Source organism: Ascidia mentula, chromosome 1 (genome assembly GCF_947561715.1).
Source record: "Ascidia mentula chromosome 1, kaAscMent1.1, whole genome shotgun sequence".
NCBI lineage: Eukaryota > Metazoa > Chordata > Ascidiacea > Phlebobranchia > Ascidiidae > Ascidia > Ascidia mentula.
Window position 1 is genome coordinate 5,633,004 of NC_138566.1, and position 22,302 is coordinate 5,655,305.

At 36.7% G+C, this 22,302-nt stretch overlaps 2 protein-coding genes across 3 annotated transcripts; one reads left to right on the plus strand and one right to left on the minus strand.

Annotated features, from left to right (window-relative positions):
- The first annotated feature begins 13,142 nt into the window (after window positions 1-13,142).
- Window positions 13,143-15,641, plus strand: LOC145902109 (uncharacterized protein KIAA0513-like). The gene has a single exon (XM_082989975.1). It carries the CDS (start codon window positions 13,223-13,225, stop codon window positions 14,429-14,431), a length of 1,209 nt encoding a protein of 402 aa, XP_082846101.1. The 5' UTR covers window positions 13,143-13,222; the 3' UTR covers window positions 14,432-15,641.
- Window positions 15,642-17,288: 1,647 nt separating this feature from the next.
- On the minus strand, window positions 17,289-21,753 carry LOC145887706 (nucleotide exchange factor SIL1-like). 2 transcript variants are annotated; one of them, XM_082978893.1, is made up of 9 exons: window positions 21,510-21,753; window positions 21,027-21,183; window positions 20,521-20,590; window positions 20,269-20,451; window positions 19,980-20,123; window positions 19,478-19,657; window positions 19,286-19,413; window positions 18,887-19,064; window positions 17,289-18,630 (listed from the first exon to the last, which is right to left on the minus strand). In XM_082978893.1, exons 1-9 carry the CDS (start codon window positions 21,661-21,663, stop codon window positions 18,496-18,498), a joined length of 1,329 nt encoding a protein of 442 aa, XP_082835019.1. In that variant the 5' UTR covers window positions 21,664-21,753; the 3' UTR covers window positions 17,289-18,495. The 2 variants fall into 2 exon arrangements, with proteins under 2 accessions (XP_082835019.1, XP_082835018.1); XM_082978892.1 differs by having other exon boundaries at window positions 20,269-20,590.
- Between the last annotated feature and the right edge of the window lie 549 nt (window positions 21,754-22,302).

Consider the following 22,302-nt stretch of genomic DNA (forward strand, 5'->3'; position numbering starts at 1 on the left):
TAGTGAGTAACGGATCAAAATCCTTTGAAAACGAATTTTGTTTCGAAAACAAATTATGTTTCCCACTATGTACAAAATGGTGAGTAACGGATCAAAGTCATTTGAAAACGAATTTTGTTTCGAAAACAAATTATGTTTCCCACTATGTACAACATGGTGAGTAACGAATCAAAGTCATTTGAAAACGAATTTTGTTTCGAAAACAAATTATGTTTCCTGCTATGGGCAACATAGATAGTAACGATCCAAAGGCATTTGTAAACGAATTTTGTTTCGAAAACGAATTTTGTTTCCCGCTATGGGCAACATAGATAGTAACGACACAAAGGCATTTGTGAACGAATTTTGTTTCGAAAACGAATTTTGTTTCCCGCTATGGGCAACATAGATAGTAACGATCCAAAGGCATTTGTGAACGAATTTTGTTTCGAAAACAAATTTTGTTTCCCGCTATGGGCAACATAGATAGTAACGATCCAAAGGCATTTGTAAACGAATTTTGTTTCGAAAACAAATTTTGTTTCCCGCTATGGGCAACATAGATAGTAACGATACAAAGGCATTTGTAAACAAATTTTGTTTCGAAAACGAATTTTGTTTCCCGCTATGGGCAACATAGATAGTAACGATCCAAAGGCATTTGTAAACGAATTTTGTTCCGAAAACGAATTTTGTTTCCCGCTATGGGCAACATAGATAGTAACGATACAAGGGCATTTGTAAACGAATTTTGTTTCGAAAACGAATTTTGTTTCCCGCTATGGGCAACATAGATAGTAACGATCCAATGGCATTTGTAAACGAATTTTGTTTCGATAACGAATTTTGTTTCCCGCTATGGGCAACATAGATAGTAACGATCCAAAGGCATTTGTAAACGAATTTTGTTTCGTAAACGAATTTTGTATCCCGCTATGGGCAACATTGATAGTAACGATCCAAAGGCATTTGTAAACGAATTTTGTTTCGAAAACAAATTTTGTTTCCCGCTATGGGCAACATAGATAGTAACGATCCAAAGGCATTTGTAAACGAATTTTGTTTCGAAAACGAATTTTGTTTCCCGCTATGGGCAACATAGATCGTAACGATCCAAAAGCATTTGTAAACGAATTTTGTTTCGAAAACGAATTTTGTTTCCAGCTATGGGCAACATAGATAGCAACGATCCAAAGGCATTTGTAAACGAATTTTGTTCCGAAAACGAATTTTGTTTCCCGCTATGGGCAACATAGATAGTAACGATCCAAAGGCATTTGTAAACGAATTTTGTTTCCCGCTATGGGCAACATAGATAGAAACGATCCAAAGGCATTTGTAAACGAATTTTGTTTCGAAAACGAATTTTGTTTCCCGCTATGGGCAACATAGATAGTAACGATACAAAGGCATTTGTGAACGAATTTTGTTTCGAAAACAAATTTTGTTTCCCGCTATGGGCAACATAGATAGCAACGATCCAAAGGCATTTGTAAACGAATTTTGTTTCGAAAACGAATTTTGTTTCCCGCTATGGGCAACATAGAGAGCAACGATCCAAAGGCATTTGTAAACGAATTTTGTTTCGAAAACGAATTTTGTTTCCCGCTATGGGCAACATAGATAGCAACGATACAAAGGCATTTGTAAACGAATTTTGTTTCGAAAACAAATTTTGTTTCCCGCTATGGGCAACATAGATAGTAACGATCCAAAGGCATTTGTAAACGAATTTTGTTTCGAAAACAAATTTTGTTTCCTGCTATGGGCAACATAGATAGTAACGATCCAAAGGCATTTGTAAACGAATTTTGTTTCGAAAACAAATTATGTTTCCCACTATGTACAACATGGTGAGTAACGAACCAAAGCATTTGAAAACGAAATTAATTTCGAAAACGAATTTTTGTTTCCCGGTATAGACATCATGGTGAGTAACGAACCAAAGGCATTTGTAAACGAATTTTGTTTCGAAAACAAATTATGTTTCCTGCTATGGGCAACATAGATAGTAACGATCCAAAGGCATTTGTAAACGAATTTTGTTTCGAAAACGAATTTTGTTTCCGCTATGGGCAACATAGATAGTAACGATCCAAAGGCATTTGTAAACGAATTTTGTTTCGAAAACAAATTTTGTTTCCTACTATGGGCAACATAGATAGTAACGATCCAAAGGCATTTGTAAACGAATTTTGTTTCCCGCTATGGGCAACATAGATAGTAACGATACAAAGGCATTTGTAAACGAATTTTGTTTCGAAAACGAATTTTGTTTCCCGTTATGGGCAACATAGATAGTAACGATCCAAAGGCATTTGTAAACGAATTTTGTTTCGAAAACAAATTTTGTTTCCCGCTATGGGCAACATAGATAGTAACGATCCAAAGGCATTTGTAAACGAATTTTGTTTCGAAAACGAATTTTGTTTCCCGCTATGGGCAACATAGATAGTAACGATCCAAAGGCATTTGTAAACGAATTTTGTTTCGAAAACAAATTTTGTTTCCCGCTATGGGCAACATAGATAGTAACGATCCAAAGGCATTTGTAAACGAATTTTGTTTCGAAAACGAATTTTGTTTCCCGCTATGGGCAACATAGATAGTAACGACACAAAGGCATTTGTAAACGAATTTTGTTTCGAAAACGAATTTTGTTTCCCGCTATGGGCAACATAGATAGTAACGATCCAAAGGCATTTGTGAACGAATTTTGTTTCGAAAACAAATTTTGTTTCCCGCTATGGGCAACATAGATAGTAACGATCCAAAGGCATTTGTAAACGAATTTTGTTTCGAAAACAAATTTTGTTTCCCGCTATGGGCAACATAGATAGTAACGATCCAAAGGCATTTGTAAACAAATTTTGTTTCGAAAACGAATTTTGTTTCCCGCTATGGGCAACATAGATAGTAACGATCCAAAGGCATTTGTAAACGAATTTTGTTTCGAAAACAAATTTTGTTTCCCGCTATGGGCAACATAGATAGTAACGACACAAAGGCATTTGTAAACGAATTTTGTTTCGAAAACGAATTTTGTTTCCCGCTATGGGCAACATTGATAGTAACGATCCAAAGGCATTTGTAAACGAATTTTGTTTCGAAAACGAATTTTGTTTCCCGCTATGGGCAACATAGATAGTAACGATCCAAAGGCATTTGTAAACGAATTTTGTTTCGAAAACGAATTTTGTTTCCCGCTATGGGCAACATAGATAGCAACGATCCAAAGGCATTTGTGAACGAATTTTGTTTCGAAAACGAATTTTGTTTCCCGCTATGGGCAACATAGATAGCAACGATCCAAAGGCATTTGTAAACGAATTTTGTTTCGAAAACGAATTTTGTTTCCCGCTATGGGCAACATAGATAGCAACGATACAAAGGCATTTGTAAACGAATTTTGATTCGAAAACAAATTTTGTTTCCCGCTATGGGCAACATAGATAGCAACGATCCAAAGGCATTTGTAAACGAATTTTGTTTCGAAAACGAATTTTGTTTCCCGCTATGGGCAACATAGATAGCAACGATCCAAAGGCATTTGTGAACGAATTTTGTTTCGAAAACGAATTTTGTTTCCCGCTATGGGCAACATAGATAGTAACGATCCAAAGGCATTTGTAAACGAATTTTGTTTCGAAAACAAATTTTGTTTCCCGCTATGGGCAACATAGATAGTAACGATCCAAAGGCATTTGTAAACGAATTTTGTTTCGAAAACGAATTTTGTTTCCCGCTATGGGCAACATAGATAGTAACGATCCAAAGGCGTTTGTAAACGAATTTTGTTTCGAAAACGAATTTTTGTTTCCCGGTATAGACATCATGGTGAGTAACGAACCAAAGGCATTTGTAAACGAATTTTGTTCCGAAAACGAATTTTGTTTCCCGCTATGGGCAATATAGATAGTAACTATCCAAAGGCATTTGTAAACGAATTTTGTTTCGAAAACAAATTTTGTTTCCTGCTATGGGCAACATAGATAGTATCGATCCAAAGGCATTTGTAAACGAATTTTGTTTCGAAAACAAATTTTGTTTCCGCTATGGGCAACATAGATAGTAACGATCCAAAGGCATTTGTAAACGCATTTTGTTTCGGAAACGAATTTTGTTTTCCGCTATGGGCAACATAGATACTAACGATCCAAAGGCATTTGTAAACGAATTTTGTTTCGAAAACATAATTTGTTTCCCACTGTTTACAACATAGTGAGTAACGTACTAAAGGCATTTGTAAACGAATTTTGTTTCGAAAACAAATTTTGTTTTCACAGTTCCATTTTTGATACTTCAAAATTTGGGCATTTCAAAACGGTCTTTGATTTGTTAACAAAATTTGTTTACAAAAATATGTTTTTGAATACTGACGTCATTATATTAAATATCAGCTCTTTGTTTCCATCAAGCGATATTCACTTATAAAAAAAAGTTTTTCCAAAAAATTTGTTTCGAATTTCGTTTTTGACCATAACCACCTTTTCTGAAATTCGTTTTGAACTCTGTTTCGAATTTTGCTTTTGGAAACAAAATTGATTATTTCAAAACAAAATTTGTTTCGGGAAAACGAAATTCGAAACGAATTTTTTTTTCTTATGGAAAAATGTATAGGCCACCATATCCTAACGTTTATTGAACGTTGTTATGATAACGTAATAATAAAGAACCAAACATCAACGCTATTCTAATGTTATCGGAAAAACAAAAAATCAACCAACCAAAACTTAACGTTTATTGAACGTTGTTATGATAACGTTATAATAAAGAACCAAACATCAACGTTATTCTAATGTTATCGGAAAAACAAAAAATCAACCAACCACAACCTAACGTTTATTGAACGTTGTTATGATAACGTAATAATAAAGAACCAAACATCAACGTTATTCTAATGTTATCGGAAAAACAAAAAATCAATCAACCAAAACCTAACGTTCATTGAACGTTGTTATGATAACGTTATAATAAAGAACCAAACGTAAACGTTATTCTAATGTTATCGGAAAAACAAAAAATCAACCAACCAAAACCTAACGTTTATTGAATGTTGTTATGATAACGTTATAATAAAGAACCAAACATCAACGTTATTCTAATGTTATCGGAAAAACAAAAAATCAACCAACCAAAATCTAACGTTTGTTTAACGTTGTTATGATAACGTCATAATAAAGAACCAAACATCAACGTTATTCTAATGTTATCGGAAAAACAAAAAATCAACCAACCAAAACCTAACGTTCATTAAATGTTGTTGTGATAACATTATAATAAAGAACCAAACATCAACGTTATTCTAATGTTATCGGAAAAACAAAAAAATCAACGAACCAAAACCTAACGTTTATTGAATGTTGTTATGACAACGTTATAATAAAGAACCAAACATCAACGTTATTCCAATGTTATCGGGATGACGAAAAAATAACCAACCGATGCGTAACATTTATAGAATGTTTGTTAAACAATTGCGCGTCAATGTTAACGCAACAAGGACGTTGACTTGACATATAAATAAATAAATAATCAATTCTGAGTATTATAGCAGGTTAATGTTATCATAATTAAGAGGTTTATCTCATACCATGTCTTTTCATATCAGAATGACTGTTTGATACCAAATGAAAAAGGTGTTGTGAAATATCATTAAAGTTTGAGGCACAAAGTCAAATAGCAAACATAACTTTTTTCATTTGTTGGCCGAAAAGCGTTTCACATGGGAATAACGTATTATCAGTCAAAATCTGACAGTTGTTTACGCTTCAGATATTTCTTTGCCCAACGTCGACCGACTCCCACGGCAACAATTCTAGTACAATGGAGGGGACAATTTTTTAGGGTTGCCATTCATCAGGAAATTTTGCTTTAATTGAAATCAAACTAACGCCTAAAATACAAACATTCCCATTACAGCGATTACATATAGGCATGCATCATTCGTTTATACTGATTGAAAATAATGTTAAAATAATAATAGGTTTGCTATCGACTGGCACATTGATATGCTTGGTCGCTTGTCTCTCAAAGGCCAATTGAAATAAAAGGAATCGGGTTTTACAGTTCAACTCCGAATAGTGTGTTGTAATACTGTGCAAAATTTTGTTTCGATTGAAGTTGAAACAAACGAATGAGAGACTGACAACTTGATTGAACACGAAGGCATGACCCGCGCGGTTTGGTATCTACTGTTGGCACATAAAAATACTTGGTCGCTTGTCTCTCAAAGGCCAATTAAAATAAAATCAATCGGGTTTTAGAGTTCAACTCCGCATAGTGTGTCGTAATACTGTGCAAAATTTTGTTTCGATTGAAGTTGAAACCAACGCCTGAGAGACTGACAACTTGATTGAACGCGAAGGCACGACCCGCGCGGTTTGGTATCTACTGCCGGCACGTTAACATGCTTGGTCGCTTGTCTTTCAAGAGCCAATTGAAATAAATGAAATCGGGTTTTACAGTTCAGCTCCGAATTTTGTGTTGTAATACTGTGCAAAATTTTGTTTCGATTGAAGTTGAAACAAACGAATGAGAGACTGACAACTTGATTGAACACGAAGGCACGACCCGCGCGGTTTGGTATCTACTGCCGGCACGTTAACATGCTTGGTCGCTTGTCTTTCAAAAGCCAATTGAAATGAAAGAAATCGGTTTTTGCTGTTCAACTCCGAATAGAGTGTTGTAATACTGTGCAAAATTTTGTTTCGATTGAAGTTGAAACAAACGCCTGAGAGACTGACAACTTGATTGAACACGAAGGCACGACCCGCGCGGTTTGGTATCTACTGCCGGCACGTTAACATGCTTGGTCGCTTGTCTTTCAAAAGCCAATTGAAATGAAAAAAATCGGTTTTTGCTGTTCAACTCCGAATAGAGTGTTGTAATACTGTGCAAAATTTTGTTTCGATTGAAGTTGAAACAAACGCCTGAGAGACTGACAACTTGATTGAACGCGAAGGCACGACCCGCGCGGTTTGGTATCTACTGCTGGCACGTTAACATGCTTGGTCGCTTGTCTTTCAAAAGCCAATTGAAATAAATGAAATCGGGTTTTACAGTTCAACTCCGAATATTGTGTTGTAATACTGTGCAAAATTTTGTTTCGATTGAAGTTGAAACAAACGAATGAGAGACTGACAACTTGATTGAACACGAAGGCACGACCCGCGCGGTTTGGTATCTACTGCCGGCAGGTTAACATGCTTGGTCGCTTGTCTTTCAAAAGCCAATTGAAATGAAAGAAATCGGTTTTTGCTGTTCAACTCCGAATAGAGTGTTGTAATACTGTGCAAAATTTTGTTTCGATTGAAGTTGAAACAAACGCCTGAGAGACTGACAACTTGATTGAACGCGAAGGCACGACCCGCGCGGTTTGGTATCTACTGCTGGCACGTTAACATGCTTGGTCGCTTGTCTTTCAAAAGCCAATTGAAATAAATGAAATCGGGTTTTACAGTTCAACTCCGAATATTGTGTTGTAATACTGTGCAAAATTTTGTTTCGATTGAAGTTGAAACAAACGAATGAGAGACTGACAACTTGATTGAACACGAAGGCACGACCCGCGCGGTTTGGTATCTACTGCCGGCAGGTTAACATGCTTGGTCGCTTGTCTTTCAAAAGCCAATTGAAATGAAAGAAATCGGTTTTTGCTGTTCAACTCCGAATAGAGTGTTGTAATACTGTGCAAAATTTTGTTTCGATTGAAGTTGAAACAAACGCCTGAGAGACTGACAACTTGATTGAGCGCGAAGGCACGACCCGCGCGGTTTGGTATCTACTGCCGGCACGTTAACATGCTTGGTCGCTTGTCTTTCAAGAGCCAATTGAAATAAATGAAATCGGGTTTTACAGTTCAACTTCGAATTTTGTGTTGTAATACTGTGCAAAATTTTGTTTCGATTGAAGTTGAAACAAACGAATGAGAGACTGACAACTTGATTGAACACGAAGGCACGACCCGCGCGGTTTGGTATCTACTGCCGGCACGTTAACATGCTTGGTCGCTTGTCTTTCAAAAGCCAATTGAAATGAAAGAAATCGGTTTTTGCTGTTCAACTCCGAATAGAGTGTTGTAATACTGTGCAAAATTTTGTTTCGATTGAAGTTGAAACAAACGCCTGAGAGACTGACAACTTGATTGAGCGCGAAGGCACGACCCGCGCGGTTTGGTATCTACTGCCGGCACGTTAACATGCTTGGTCGCTTGTCTTTCAAGAGCCAATTGAAATAAATGAAATCGGATTTTACAGTTCAACTTCGAATTTTGTGTTGTAATACTGTGCAAAATTTTGTTTCGATTGAAGTTGAAACAAACGAATGAGAGACTGACAACTTGATTGAACACGAAGGCACGACCCGCGCGGTTTGGTATCTACTGCCGGCACGTTAACATGCTTGGTCGCTTGTCTTTCAAAAGCCAATTGAAATGAAAGAAATCGGTTTTTGCTGTTCAACTCCGAATAGAGTGTTGTAATACTGTGCAAAATTTTGTTTCGATTGAAGTTGAAACAAACGCCTGAGAGACTGACAACTTGATTGAACACGAAGGCACGACCCGCGCGGTTTGGTATCTACTGCCGGCACGTTAACATGCTTGGTCGCTTGTCTTTCAAAAGCCAATTGAAATGAAAGAAATCGGTTTTTGCTGTTCAACTCCGAATAGAGTGTTGTAATACTGTGCAAAATTTTGTTTCGATTGAAGTTGAAACAAACGCCTGAGAGACTGACAACTTGATTGAACGCGAAGGCACGACCCGCGCGGTTTGGTATCTACTGCCGGCACGTTAACATGCTTGGTCGCTTGTCTTTCAAAAGCCAATTGAAATGAAAGAAATCGGTTTTTGCCCTTCAACTCCGAATAGAGTGTTGTAATACTGTGCAAAACTTTTATGATGTGATAGTGGAGAACCCTTTCCAAAATTCTATATACCGTAAACGTAACCAAACTGCTCCTGTATGGCTATATCGAAATGGGACTAAATCAGTTGTTTTTCGAGATTTGTAAAGATTAAATTGTCATATACGCAATACTTCGTCCTATACAAAACCCAGTTCGAAAAATTTCACATTCCTTGCGACACCACACACTGTGATTAATTGGGCTCTCCACCGCGGACCTCGCTACGCTTCGTCCCTTGTGGATTTGCCGTAGCGTGTGGTCGAAGACCTCAAAGGCGACAACGGACAATGGACAGCGCACCACATACCTCACGTTTTCGCATGAGAAAATTTGCACGTTGACTTTCCTTGTTGTGCAGGGAACAACATCGTTTGATTGCAATAACAGTTTTTGTACCGCATTTTTGGTTTTATTTCTAGCAAACGAATAGGACATGGTTAGTAGCCTATCATTTATTATCGTATCTTCCTGTTTATGTTACACTGAATTTAAGGGTTTTGGCGCTATCTGGCCCGTCGCGGCTTGTGGGAGTGAAACCGGTTGGCGGGAATGTTTTTCAAAGTACTGTTGGGTTCCTCTCGGGAGGGACATTATTGATTTTGGTTATGAGTCAAAGTTATGGTTAGCCTTAACCCTTTCGTAAAATATTTTTTAGCAGAATAAATCCAATTGTCATTTAAAAAAATAACTATAAAAATTAGAAACTTGCTTCAATAATGACCTAAAAACACATCGTGCTTAAAGCTAGCCAGTGCGTTTTATTTTCACTTTTTGAAGTCAATTGGTTTAGTTTTTCAACAAGTTGTATAACGCATGTTAATCTTAAAGTTTGTCCCAAGAAAAAACTCTGTCAGCGCACGCAAGTGTACAAAGAGTAATTGCGGGCCACCGCAAAATAGTTTATATTTGTGCTTTTTATTGACTGCAGGTTTTATTTAGAAATACGAACCAGGGCCGGTCATTTATACGGAGCCATACATGCATGAATTCTATTTTCGAGTTCGACTAAAAGCCATTTCGACAAATTCTGTATTCCTTGCGACACCACACACTGTGATTAATTGGGGCTGTCCACCGACCTCGCTATAGTTTGTCCCTTGTCGATTTGCCACAGCGTGGGGTCGCAAGTCGACAACGCACCGCATCACATATTTGCAAAAGAACATTTGGCGCTATCTGGGCTTGCCGCGGCCTGTGGGAGTGGAGCCGGTTGGCGGGAAAGTTTTTCAAAGTACGGTTGGATTTCTCTCAGGAGGGATATTATTGGCTGCGAGTTGAACTGATGGTTAGCCTCAAGTCATGTCAGAAATAATATCAGAGTATACCATAGCATAACCTCAGAACACATAATTTGTTTAGTGCTATATAGCAAATTTTGTGTTTTGTAATGACTGTTGATTTACACAGGTTGTTTTGCAGCTTAAAGTAATTTGCTGGTTAAAGTTGACAATAAAAGTTCCATGGCAAATGAAAGACAATGTGATCCGCTTGAGAAAGTAAGTAAATCATTTTATATTAATGCACAGATTGTTGTTATATTTTCATATGTTTTGCAGATTAATGACCAATGAAGCAATGGCACAACTTAGCATGAAAGGAAGCCATGGAAAAAGAACTTTCACCACAGCATAACTGTATAAAGTGGTGAGTGAAACATCAACATTTCAGCTATGCTCAAGGGACAAACCAAGGTCCATCACTATTAGTTTGCTTTTTGAGAAACCTTAATAGATCATTAGATATTTGCTTTTAGATGTTTTCTAATACAACTTGGTGGGGTTGTGGCAATAAGAAAAATATGTTTTAAAGAAAAAAAATCTTTTTACAACCTATATGAAACACGCTTTAGTATGTGAAATATAGCAGCAGTTCTTTGGCAGAACAACAACCATGATTTGTTTTGTTACAAAAAGTAATGCGAACTTTTTACAGATTACATGATGAGGTGCAGCTCGACCACCAAAAAAGAAATAAACGCTTATTGGCGGACTGCTTTCAAGTTCGTTGATGTAATGTTGCTCAAATTACGCAAAAAAAACTTCCAAAATCAACCTCGTGGTAACGCGATAACAACGTTAGGATTCTAATCAGATTTCAACGTTTAAAACACATTCATCAAATTACGTTGATGTAATGTTGCTCAAATTACGTAAAAAAACTTTAAAAATCAACTTTTTGGTAACGTGATAACAACGTTATGATTCTAATCAGATTTTAACGTTTAAAAAACATTCATCAAATTACGTTGATGTAATGTTGCTCAAATTACGTAAAAAAAACTTTCAAAATCAACCTCGTGGTAACGCGATAACAACGTTAGGATTGTAATCAGATTTAAACGTTTAAAAAACCTCCATCAAATAACGTTGATCCAGTGTTGCTCAAAATACGTTAAAAAACCTTTCAAAATCAACCTCGTGGTAACATGATAACAACGTTATGTTGCTAATGAGATTTCAACGTTTAAAAAACATTCGTCAAAATACGTTGATCTAATGTTGCTCAAATTACGTTAAAAAACCTTTCAAAATCAACTTCGTGGTAACACGATAACAACGTTATGATTCTAATGAGATTTCAACGTTGAAAAAACATTCATCAAATTACGTTGATCTAATGTTGCTCAAATTACGTTAAAAAAACTTTCAAAATCAACCTCGTAGAAACAAATTTTCAACGTTGTGGTTAGAACCAACTTCATACGTTACTTAAACGTAAGAATGTTTGCTGGGAAAGGACGACTGCCAGTATAGTAGCGTTAGTCGTTAGCGTAGGCTATCACATAGATGCATACAAAAAGCTGTTAGGCATCCATACTTAACTCAGTTGTTACGTAAGGCATACCAAATATACAAACGATGCAAAGTGTCAGCTTACAATATGAAGCAAATAATGTAGACAACACCAGTAAACATCTTTAAATGGTTGCAAATTAAACCTTGTCGGGTATACGTCGAAAAATAAAGTTGTGATTTTCGCAGTGTCGCAGGTAATGAAGAATTACAAACTATAACGTTATAGCTCCAGAAACAATTATTTTTGTATCACGGTACAGGGAAAGAAACTAAATGCCCCAAAAAACAATGATGTTTGCCATGTTCCTTTATTCTGACGGCTACTTCATGCGTAACAGATTGTACTTCTGCGAATAAGTCATATTGTGGTATAAATCACGATGAAGAATAGACAGTTTTCGACAACCTCCCATACGTGACGTCGGTCACTTTCGTAGAAAAAGGCAAAACTATTTTCGACCGGCCGCTTTAATATCGCTTCCATTTCCATTACAAAACCTATATTCCCTAACGTGGCTGGATAAACAAGAGTTGTGCAGCATTCGCAACACATAACATGCATTTGCTCTTGAATATAAGGCTATGGTCGACGTCGATCGGTTTGATCAGCTATACGTAAATGGCTTGTTTCATCTGTTTACTCACTAGATGTTAATCCAGCGATGACAACAGTCTGAAATGTACCAGATGACCTATATGACAGTAGCAGGTAGAATCCGGTATGTGGTAAAAGCAGAATGATTTCACTTCCACAGTTTTCGTCTGTAAGTAACCCATCCATGTATCGCACTGGTGATCGCGCCACGTGCATCAGGAACGAAAACAGGTACAGGCGGTTGAGTTTGGAGTTCACAAGTTTGTGGTTATCATTCAGTTTTTGAAAACAAACATGACTTTACCTAGGTGTTTAATGTGGATGCACAAGACTTGCATTTGCTCAGCGAGCCTTCTCAATATGTGCCGATGGCTATAAACATTTCATTTATCGTCACGCTTTTAACTGTTTTCGCCATTTTACGTAAAAGAGAACGTGTGCATTGTCAAACCGAAACTTTTTGAGGTGCTGGTTAAACAACAGGTTAATTTGTACAGACAATAGGGCAACGGCCACGTAGGAGCGTCACACAAGTAAACGTAATTTCATATATTTACATGGGTAATTATTCGTGCCATCGACAAGCGTAGAAGTGACCCAGTTGTGTACATCAGCACATGTAAACACAGTGTAATGACAGGAAACTGTCCTATCACATAATGACATTATTTGCAGTTATTGTCTTTTGATTCAGTGTGTGATTTGTTTTACCTGTTATGTTGTGCAAGCATTTTTGCTTTACTGTTTTTGTAAATTTTGGTTGGTAAATTAATGTATTGTGGGTATGTTTTTCAAATTACTGCTTGATTTAAGATATAGACCAAATAATCACAATAAAAAGTGTTTTGTTGTGTCTTTTAGCTATTGGTAGGTCTGACATGTTGCTATGACAGAAGGCCACACCATTGACCATTATACACATGATAATGCACATATACAGAAACGATGGAACTTGAATCACCACCAGTAATTTCAGAACTTCATCTAAATGTAAAAGATGACCGGAGTAGTTTTGGCAATATGTTTTTAAATGATGAACTTTCACCAACCACAAGCTCTTCTACTGAAACCTCAATAACATCACAGTTTGACAGCGATTTGTCCTGCTCAGAAAGTATTGAAAATGATCAACACAGTGATGCTGATATTTTTTTGCAAGATTATGTGAAAATGCTGTTTGACACCGATGTGGAAATATCTGTTCAAAACAAGCAAAAATTTGGAGAACTTTGTCAGACCAGTGAAGGAAGGGAAAAATTTGCCAAGTACATAAACAAACAGCGCTGTGTAATGCAACAAGTTGATGAGACAACATTTTACAAACTGGCACACACCTTTGCTTTAGTGTTGTTTGAGTGTGATGAAGCTGACGATTTTGGGCCAAGCAAAACCTTGATGAATATGGCTTTTACATTTTACCACATCCCAGAATCGATTGCGCTAAGATTTCAAGTTGATGATGAGGTAATAGAGTTGAAAAGTCCTGACAGTGAATTCGTGGAAAATTACTCACATGAACTGACTGACGAAGACGATGCCTGCAATAAATCTCCCGAAAAAAAGCCCAAAAAGAAGTTTTCTTTCAGATCTTTTCGCAGAAAAAAATCATCTTCCAGTGAAGAAAATGGTTCTGTGCTGAAGCAGGCCAATACATGGTTTAACAAAGAATTTGTTCCTTTCTTTCAGTCAAACAAGCACAAAGTTAATAGTTCCAATCCAAAACTCAACAAATCAGATCCGAACCTATTGTCTAGTGGCACCGATAAGAACAAACAGTTTTATATGTCTCAAAACAGTGCTCAGCAAAAAGTCTTTCTGTACGAAGTCCTTCGGAGGCAAGCTATTTGGAAATCTATAAGATTTTGGAATGCAGCTTTTTTTGACTCTGTAAACCAGGAGCGCCAGACACATTTCGGCCATGTTGGTTGGAATTCATTGAGTGAAGAAGAACGAGAAACAGTGAACCTGGCAATACAAAATGCAACCTTTGGTCAATTGGGGACTTTTATCAACAACATGAAATACCTTGGCTTGGGGCAGAAGACATGTATGGAATTTTTGAGGAAACAGAGCATTATTGGCAACCTGGGCAAAGACCTCTATCAGATCTTAAAAGAGCAAGTGGAAGCACCTGTACAGTTGGACAGTGTATAGTGTTATCAAAATAGTATTGGTGCTTCGTGCTTTGTTTTTGTGTAGATTTGAGCAAAGTTCCAGGAAAATTTGTTTTGCTGTAAATTAGTTGCAATCTGATTTGGAATTTGTAAACAAACACTTCTTTTCCAAAAAATACTATGTACATGTAGTGACCAAGTAACCTACCCTAGCTACAATTAATGGACCTATATAAGAAAAACACAGCCTTTTGGGTAAATGCAACGTCAAATGTATTATGCAGTGGATAGGTACCATAACAATTACCAGTAGTTTCGTACGTATTCCCGATGCACAAAGATGGTACTTTAATTACATATTGTGTAATGCAAAGTTTAGCAGTCTCATAAAATGCAACCTCAATTAAGTAGCATGTTAGACTATTATTAGCAGTGATTGTAGGCCTTGTACACAACGTATAATATTGTGCAATATTGCAAGACAATCCACTTTTAATATGACAATTTGCAGTTAAAAAGGCAATGTTATGAAAAAAATAGTGTTTACACAAAGAGTAAAGTTTCTTTGAGTATTTTTGTTCTGTACTATTTATATTGCTTTTAATTAAGTTCCAATGTAGTAAACATGGTTGATGACCTGTCTCAATGCTCTTTCTTTCTTCCATTAGTCACTTTCGGTAGTTAATAAGTCTTTCACACAGTGACACTGCCCATGTATCTTAATTACAAACAGTGCCCAGACCTTTCTCATTTTGCACAGCTTTTGTACATATATGTGTGTCTGCATTTGTTTAATACTCCTGACAGTCTGATTCAATTTTGTGTCCTTAAAGCTATGGTACCTTCACCTTAGAGTTTTTTGCACTGTTTTGTTTTTTGTTCACTTTCATGTGTTTATTTGTTGACAGACTTGGGTGGGATATGAGTTTTGTTGACAATATTATGTTTAATGACTGTTCTTACCACCCAAACAATGTGCTTCCATTTTCAGTGTAAACTGTGTGCTTCCCTTCCAATTTTACTTGTGTGTAAGGCTATTTAATGTCTTCCAATCTTACTGTTTTGTACAAAGGTTTTTTGGTAACTGTATCAAACAGGTGTTTTCATTACCTTGTTAATATCTGAAGAAATAAGATTTCCAACAATTTATTTGGAAACAAAGGCCATTTGTTTTGACTTGTATGTGTAACTATACATAACACGCTAAAATGTCTTGCCGCACGTTGACGTTTTCAATGTCTCCTTTCCGATTCTGGAATAAATGTAAACAAAAGAGTCGTGGCTTTGAGTCATTTCGGAAATTCAGTGGAAATTTTTCCCAGCGGCTGTGGGAGTCATAATTGCCCCCTACAACGGCTGAGCCTGGCGGCGCTGTTTGGTTTAGCATTTGCTGGGCCACAGTGTTTCCACCTTGTTTGTTTCCGTCGGGGTGCAAAAAGTTTGCTCCCCACTGGTTGACGGCGGATAGTGAAATCTTGTTTGGCTGTACAACTGGCAAGATAGTTGGAGACCTATTAGGTCCAAACAGCGACCATGTCGGCAGCTCTATATTGGAAACATGTAAACAGCTTATTATTATAAAAGAGACTTATCGTGAAAAAATCGGCACCATGTGAAAGGCAGTGCTAAAGGAGTTCCACCGCATTATTTAAAGCGCAATTTTTTTCACAGACAATGTCCGAGCAAACCAATACAACCAATTGAGTATGTTAAATTTAGGTGTACATAACCAAACAAATAGGTTTTGTGTTGTACCTATTGATTTACTGAAATGGAGCAATATTATCGGATAGTCAAATCTCATTTTCAAAATTCCAACTTATTTTTGTGTTTACGGTTGGCGGACGTGCAATAACGATGCAGCGGGGATTTACGCATAAACCTACACTTGACTATACTTCCAGCGCATACTTTCTATTGCAAGGATGGAACCACAACGTCGTGCAGCGTATTCATCGCCAAATTTCAAACTTCCTGGTCAAGAATAGAGTTTCCGTGCATTTTGTTATTGATCACTCACAACATTAACTGCAGAATACGTTCATGAACTAGCGCACGGTTCAGTAACCCCTGGCACGCCTTCCAACTTCCAAGTTTGGTACGGGAGTGATTAATCAAGCCACGCCAACTGATTTACGACTTATGATCCAATATATAGCCCAGCTTTGTCATACGTCCGGGTGAATTTACTCATTCTAATTTCTATATTGGCGGCCGCGACCCGGTTTCACACACTTGTCATAGCCAGGAACAACCAAAATGTGAGAATAATATGGTTGTGTAAATCGCTCAATAAATGGCTTGTGGCGTCAGGTCTGGTATTTGGCAGAATTATCGAGATCAGACCAAAAAGGTCAAATCTATCAATTTTGCCTTCAAAAAAATGTGATGACATTTTTTGGGGTGAAGTATTTGCCAATCAGGCCTCGCATTTCCTTGCCCGTGGCATATCCAGGACGTTTTAATCGTTTCAGCACATGTAGGCCTACCCAGTTGCCATGGGAGTCGATTTTTTAACGTTTTGTAAAATATTAAGGGTGACCTTTCCAGGTTTCACAAAACACGCAAAAAATATTTCATCAGTCGTATCGCCTTATACATAGGCAATTAACGACGCAAATTCCGTTTCGTGTCACTTTGTTTTTTCATCGAGCCATGTTGTAGCGTAGCACTAAGTTTTAAACACTTTTATCACGGACACCCTTGCTGAAAGCAGCACATTTTTGTTGCACTCGGTCTATTGCAGATTTATTAATTATGAAATGACATACAAATCTAGTACCCAACATTGCCGATACCTTTATGCTACAACAACTGCTGCGTTGCGTAAAAATCCACGAGACACTTGTGTTTGTAATGATTGTGACGGAGACAATACAGGTCTTTTGAAACGGAGCATATATGTGGTTTTTCTGACAATAAATTTTAATTTAAACGAAATCCAGGGGTGACAATACACACGTTGTCACCCCTATTTGTTTGTGAGGGGTGATATATTCCCTAAATCGACGCCTATGCCAGTTGCCAACGCATGCTCGTAAAGCGGTTGACGTCATACGACAAAATGCATAGTTACAACGTCACATAAGTCGTTGTATTTGAAGAACTCCGATGATTAAACGAACTGCCTGGCAGTACGTGCAACTACAGTTGCTTTTTATGCAATAGTGAGATATTCTTTGTAGGCTATTACTGTATTTTTAAATAGAAATTACCAGAAAAATTAAGTCCAAACATTGGATGTTATTTGTTTACTTTGTTTTGGCTTCGACAAAATATTTCAGTAAATAGAGTGGTGGTTCTCAACCGGTGCATGGCCCGTAGAGCGTTGTCAGAGGGTCCGCGTCAACCCCCAAATACGCACGCCATATGATTGATAAACCTCTACATTCAAATAATGTTAACGCATTTGCCTGCGAACATGCATGCACAATTGCAGAAGCACAATACAGCCCAACAAAAAACGCAATGTGTTTTTTACCTTAGACTTAACTCAGCAGAAGCAAAAATTTTCGAGAAATCTAAAAGGGTTCGCGATTGCGACAACTTTGACGTCAAAGGGGTCGACCAGAACAATAAGGTTGGTATAACCACTGAAATAGAGTGTTGCCCTCGGTTTTGTTTCATTTGTTTATATAGTGACTGTTTTTATTTCGTTTGTTGTTGTTGTCAAAATACAAGACGCTTCTAACAAATACAGGCGCTGTGCCACTTTACTTTTTTTGATTATTTGGATTTTGTTTCTTATCCGTCTTGTTTTCCGCCAGTTTTGAGGGTGATTTGTTTCCTGATGCCCATTCAAATTAAAACTTCAAGCAGCAAAAAACAACACCCATATCTAATGCACGACCTTTTTGACAAAATGTGGTAGTTGGTTTGGTGTAGTGGCGACACAGAGTAGAGACACAGTGATATTTTACTACAAGGATTACACAGAGGTGCATCAAACGGTACAAAAGCCTTGAGCACCTAACAGGAAAACAACTTTCAAAATTCCTCTACTCCCAGATTGGTTGTAACCAATTAATGCATATTCCAGTAGCACCGACATCCTGCTACATCTTTTGTCTTATTTTCTTGCATCAATTCCCAATACTTTTGTGATCACAACTCATTCTTTTTGTGAACGTTTTCTTTGGCTAATTCTTCAACGTGATTTACCAACTCGTAGAGCAAACCATAGTAGCCATCAGTCTCTCCAGAATTTTTCTCTTCCCTCCACAAGCCTTCATATTCTCCCTGAAATGGACAGAAACACAGACTTTAAGGCTAAGTGAGTTTATATGTTGTTGGGAAATTCAAACACACCAAAGTTCAAATTCAAGCATAAACATGAAGCTTTGAATTGGAAGTTTAACAAAAACTTATGACTTTACATTGTACAAGTAACACAAAACAAGCATGTACACCATCAACTAATTTATTTTGATTTGGCAAAACAAAATCATTTTATTTAATAATACTAATTTACACTAAATAATAGTTGAATCCTAACCTTTAATGGAGACACAGTTTGCATTAACCCATGCCTCATAAACTTTTTTGAACAGGTTGGATACAGGCTAACAATCGCTCTTAACGCTGATTCCCTAGCACCGTGGTCTTTCATGTGCAAAGCATCAACAATTATTTCACACCATCCAAGATCATTAATAAGATTTGATAATGGTAACCTGTAATTTTAAGAAAAACAGTTAAATTTCAAAGACATACATGTCCTTCGAATCAAGTGTACATGTACCACCAGACAGACAGGTTATCTGAGCAATGAGGGTAATTAGTTAATGTAGTTGAAAAACATTCCTCAATTAAGATTACATGTTTGCCCATAAAAGTTAATAGCACCAGTGTTTAAACTGCACAAGAGGTATTATTCCAAAAGTTTCAAGCATACTTTCTATACTGCTGAAGTTTCTCCATTTTTTCATCAGACTCTTCATCTTGTAGTGTGGTAGTTTGACGTTCCATGACCAAATCATAAATTAACTTGATTATTTTTACTTGCACTTGTTCGCCAACTGGCTAAAAATACAAGCAAATGTTGTTGAAAGTTTGGGAATAATATATACAAAAGAAATTCAAATACCTGATGAAACAAATTGTTGAGTGTTGTGAAACCTCCACTTTCAAAAACTTTCAATTGCGCGTAGGGAAAATGCCTGATTAAAGCAGACAAACAGTATAAACATTTTTTTCTTACAGGTGTTGGCTCTTGGGGATTTGACAGGTGACGTAAAAGAACTGGAAGTAGACCATCATTAAGAGCCTGAAAAAATTTTGTAAAATTTTTTTTTGTAAAGCCACACAATTTTGCATTTATCCTATGTCTAAATAGTTAAAAAATCCTGTACTTTTGTTTTTAAATGTAACAACTTAATACCTTCAGTCAACATTTGACAGAATCCAAGCCGAATATACCATAATGCCATAAACTTTAAAATGGTCATACAAGACAATTGTTGCATGCAAAAAATGCTGTAAATATGCAGATTAGGTCTGACACATCCTTTATTGATGTCATCGTTTTCACATTTACACAAACTAATGAGATTTAATGAAGAACGATGAAAATACTAACACGTCTTGACCTGAATTTGTACTTTTGGGTTGCTTTGCACGGCTGATCCAATTACATGTGCCGCTTCCTCTCTCAAACTTGCATCAGTTCCATTTAGATAATTAAATACCACACCAAATCCATCAATGTTGAAGAGATCAACTGCATTGTCGACCTGTGATATATATTATTTTAAAACCCATGATAAAAAACAGTGCCAACAAATGTTGATTTCCAAAAAAAATCAAATCAAATATAATCACTGATCTGCTTTAGGATAAAACACCTCACTAATATGGGTAAATACCCGTGATGTTTACCTGGTGGACATAATATTCCAAATCTTGAAGGGCAGTGAGTTTAAGCTTGGTATCTGTTGTTTGAAGACGGAGAGTGCCAATAAGTCGCTTCATAACTTCTACATCGGATTCTTCATGCAAATCCAAATCATCGAATGTTTTTCGAATCTCATCGATAGATTTAAATTTGGATTTCACACTTTCCTGCAAACATTTGTTCAATTGAATCGATGTTTTTATTAATGTAATACAGAAACGTATTTTGTATGTTACCTGTGATTTCTTCTCGTGCTTCATTTTCTTCAGAGCTTGTTTTAGTTCATCCACTGAATATGAACCTTTTCTGTCAAAAGTAAATTTGGCATAGCTTTAACACAGAGTTGGTGTATTTTTATAATTTAGGCATTGTTCCATCATAATTAAAATTTACCCAAAATGTTTTCTAATGTTGCAATTATGATTTAAAGTTTGAAAAAAGTACATTTTAGGCATTTTATTTTGTTGCAATATTTTCACCTGAACTAATTGTATTTGACAAATTTAACTACACTGGGTAATACAAGTTAACACAAAATATAATTTTACACCTGTAATTTTCACAAAATGCAGTTACTTAAATTTGTTTGCACATGATGTTATATTTTCTACAATGTTGGATTTCTTCCAAACAAAATTAGGTAATTTTTCCATTATTAGTTGCCCTGTGTACCAAATTAATTTTACTTGTTATGACGACTCTCATGATATTGGCCATTGTTAAAAAAAAAATAAAAGCTAACTTTGGATCCTGCTTATTTGTTTCTTCTTCTTGCTCAGAATTTGGCGAAAGCTGCAAAGCAGAATTTTTGGATTTATTTTCTTCATCCAATAATTTTGCCCATTTTCCTCCATTGCTTAAATCCATCTTCACATGCAGACCACTTGGAATGGCCTGGCCTGCACAAAATATATGTGATGAGACACTTACAATTGTATTAATCTGTAATGTTCTGTTTACAATACATATAGCTTAGATTCACACTTTGTCACCTGCACCCTATATAGATATATGTCAGTATTTGCAAATGAAGTTTACATAAATTCATAAAATATTCAGCAGTTGCAATGCCAGGGATCCAAAAAAGGTCATCACTCAGACACAAGAGGGATTAAGTTAAGGTGACTGACACAAAACGGTTTAACACTATCAGGCATACAAAACAAACAACTCTTTATCAAAGCATAAACATTTATAGAAAAAAACGCAACCACAGATCCCCCACCAGGTTTGACTTGTTTCCATTCGTTGGTCGCCACAAACGGTTCCATATTTTCATCTATGAAGTCACCATCATCATCATCTTCACCAAATGAGGCAACTGCAATCTGTAACACCCCAAACACGCAAAGAATATAGCCCACGAGCTTCGTTCGCATTTTTACACACTTTTGTAAACAATAATACTTTAAATGTATGAAAACGCGCAACTGCAACAGTACAATAAAAATCTACTCAATAACAGTTTGTCCGCGTCGGTCAATATTTAAAACCAAGTTGTAACGGGGAAGTCCCTTGCGTAACTACGGGGAGGGACACGTGTTGCTTTTTGGAAAACCTTCACAGTTGTTTCATCAGAAAAGATGGGGGCCTATGACGTGTCTTAGCTAAATGATGAAACTCGACCTTTATATGTTTTGTCTTGGCACCGGTTTGTTTAATGTGCATAAATACGTCATTTTTCTCTGTACAGTATTATTGAAGCCCGTGCCACATGAGGTTTTACTGTTTAGGAAACGAAATTCAAGTTTAAATTTGTACAAACATTATGCCAAAGTTTTTTTGATGAACGAGTTTCTTTTCATCACTTTATTGCTTGAACAGGAAACAAAAAATATCAAACTTAAGGGCGCCGAGTAATCATAAAATAACAACAGTCCGCCATAACATCTTATTCTCTTTGTTGTGTCCGGACCGGCTCGTCTCGTCTCGTCTCGTCTCGCGTCGCTTCGTTTCCGATGCTGTCAAATTTTTGTGATGTCCACGGACTACATGAATGGTTATACGACACCGAATAA

Bases quoted from the DNA above. Each gene is read 5' to 3' on its own strand.
- LOC145902109 (XM_082989975.1), top strand. From the start codon at position 13,223: ATGGAACTTGAATCACCACCAGTAATTTCAGAACTTCATCTAAATGTA.
- LOC145887706 (XM_082978892.1), bottom strand. From the start codon at position 21,663: ATGCGAACGAAGCTCGTGGGCTATATTCTTTGCGTGTTTGGGGTGTTA. The intron at 19,065-19,285 runs GTATGCTTGAAA...TTAAAATTACAG, and splicing joins AAACTTCAGCAGTATAGAAA to GTTACCATTATCAAATCTTA. The intron at 18,631-18,886 runs GTTAGGATTCAA...TGTCCATTTCAG, and splicing joins AAACTGTGTCTCCATTAAAG to GGAGAATATGAAGGCTTGTG.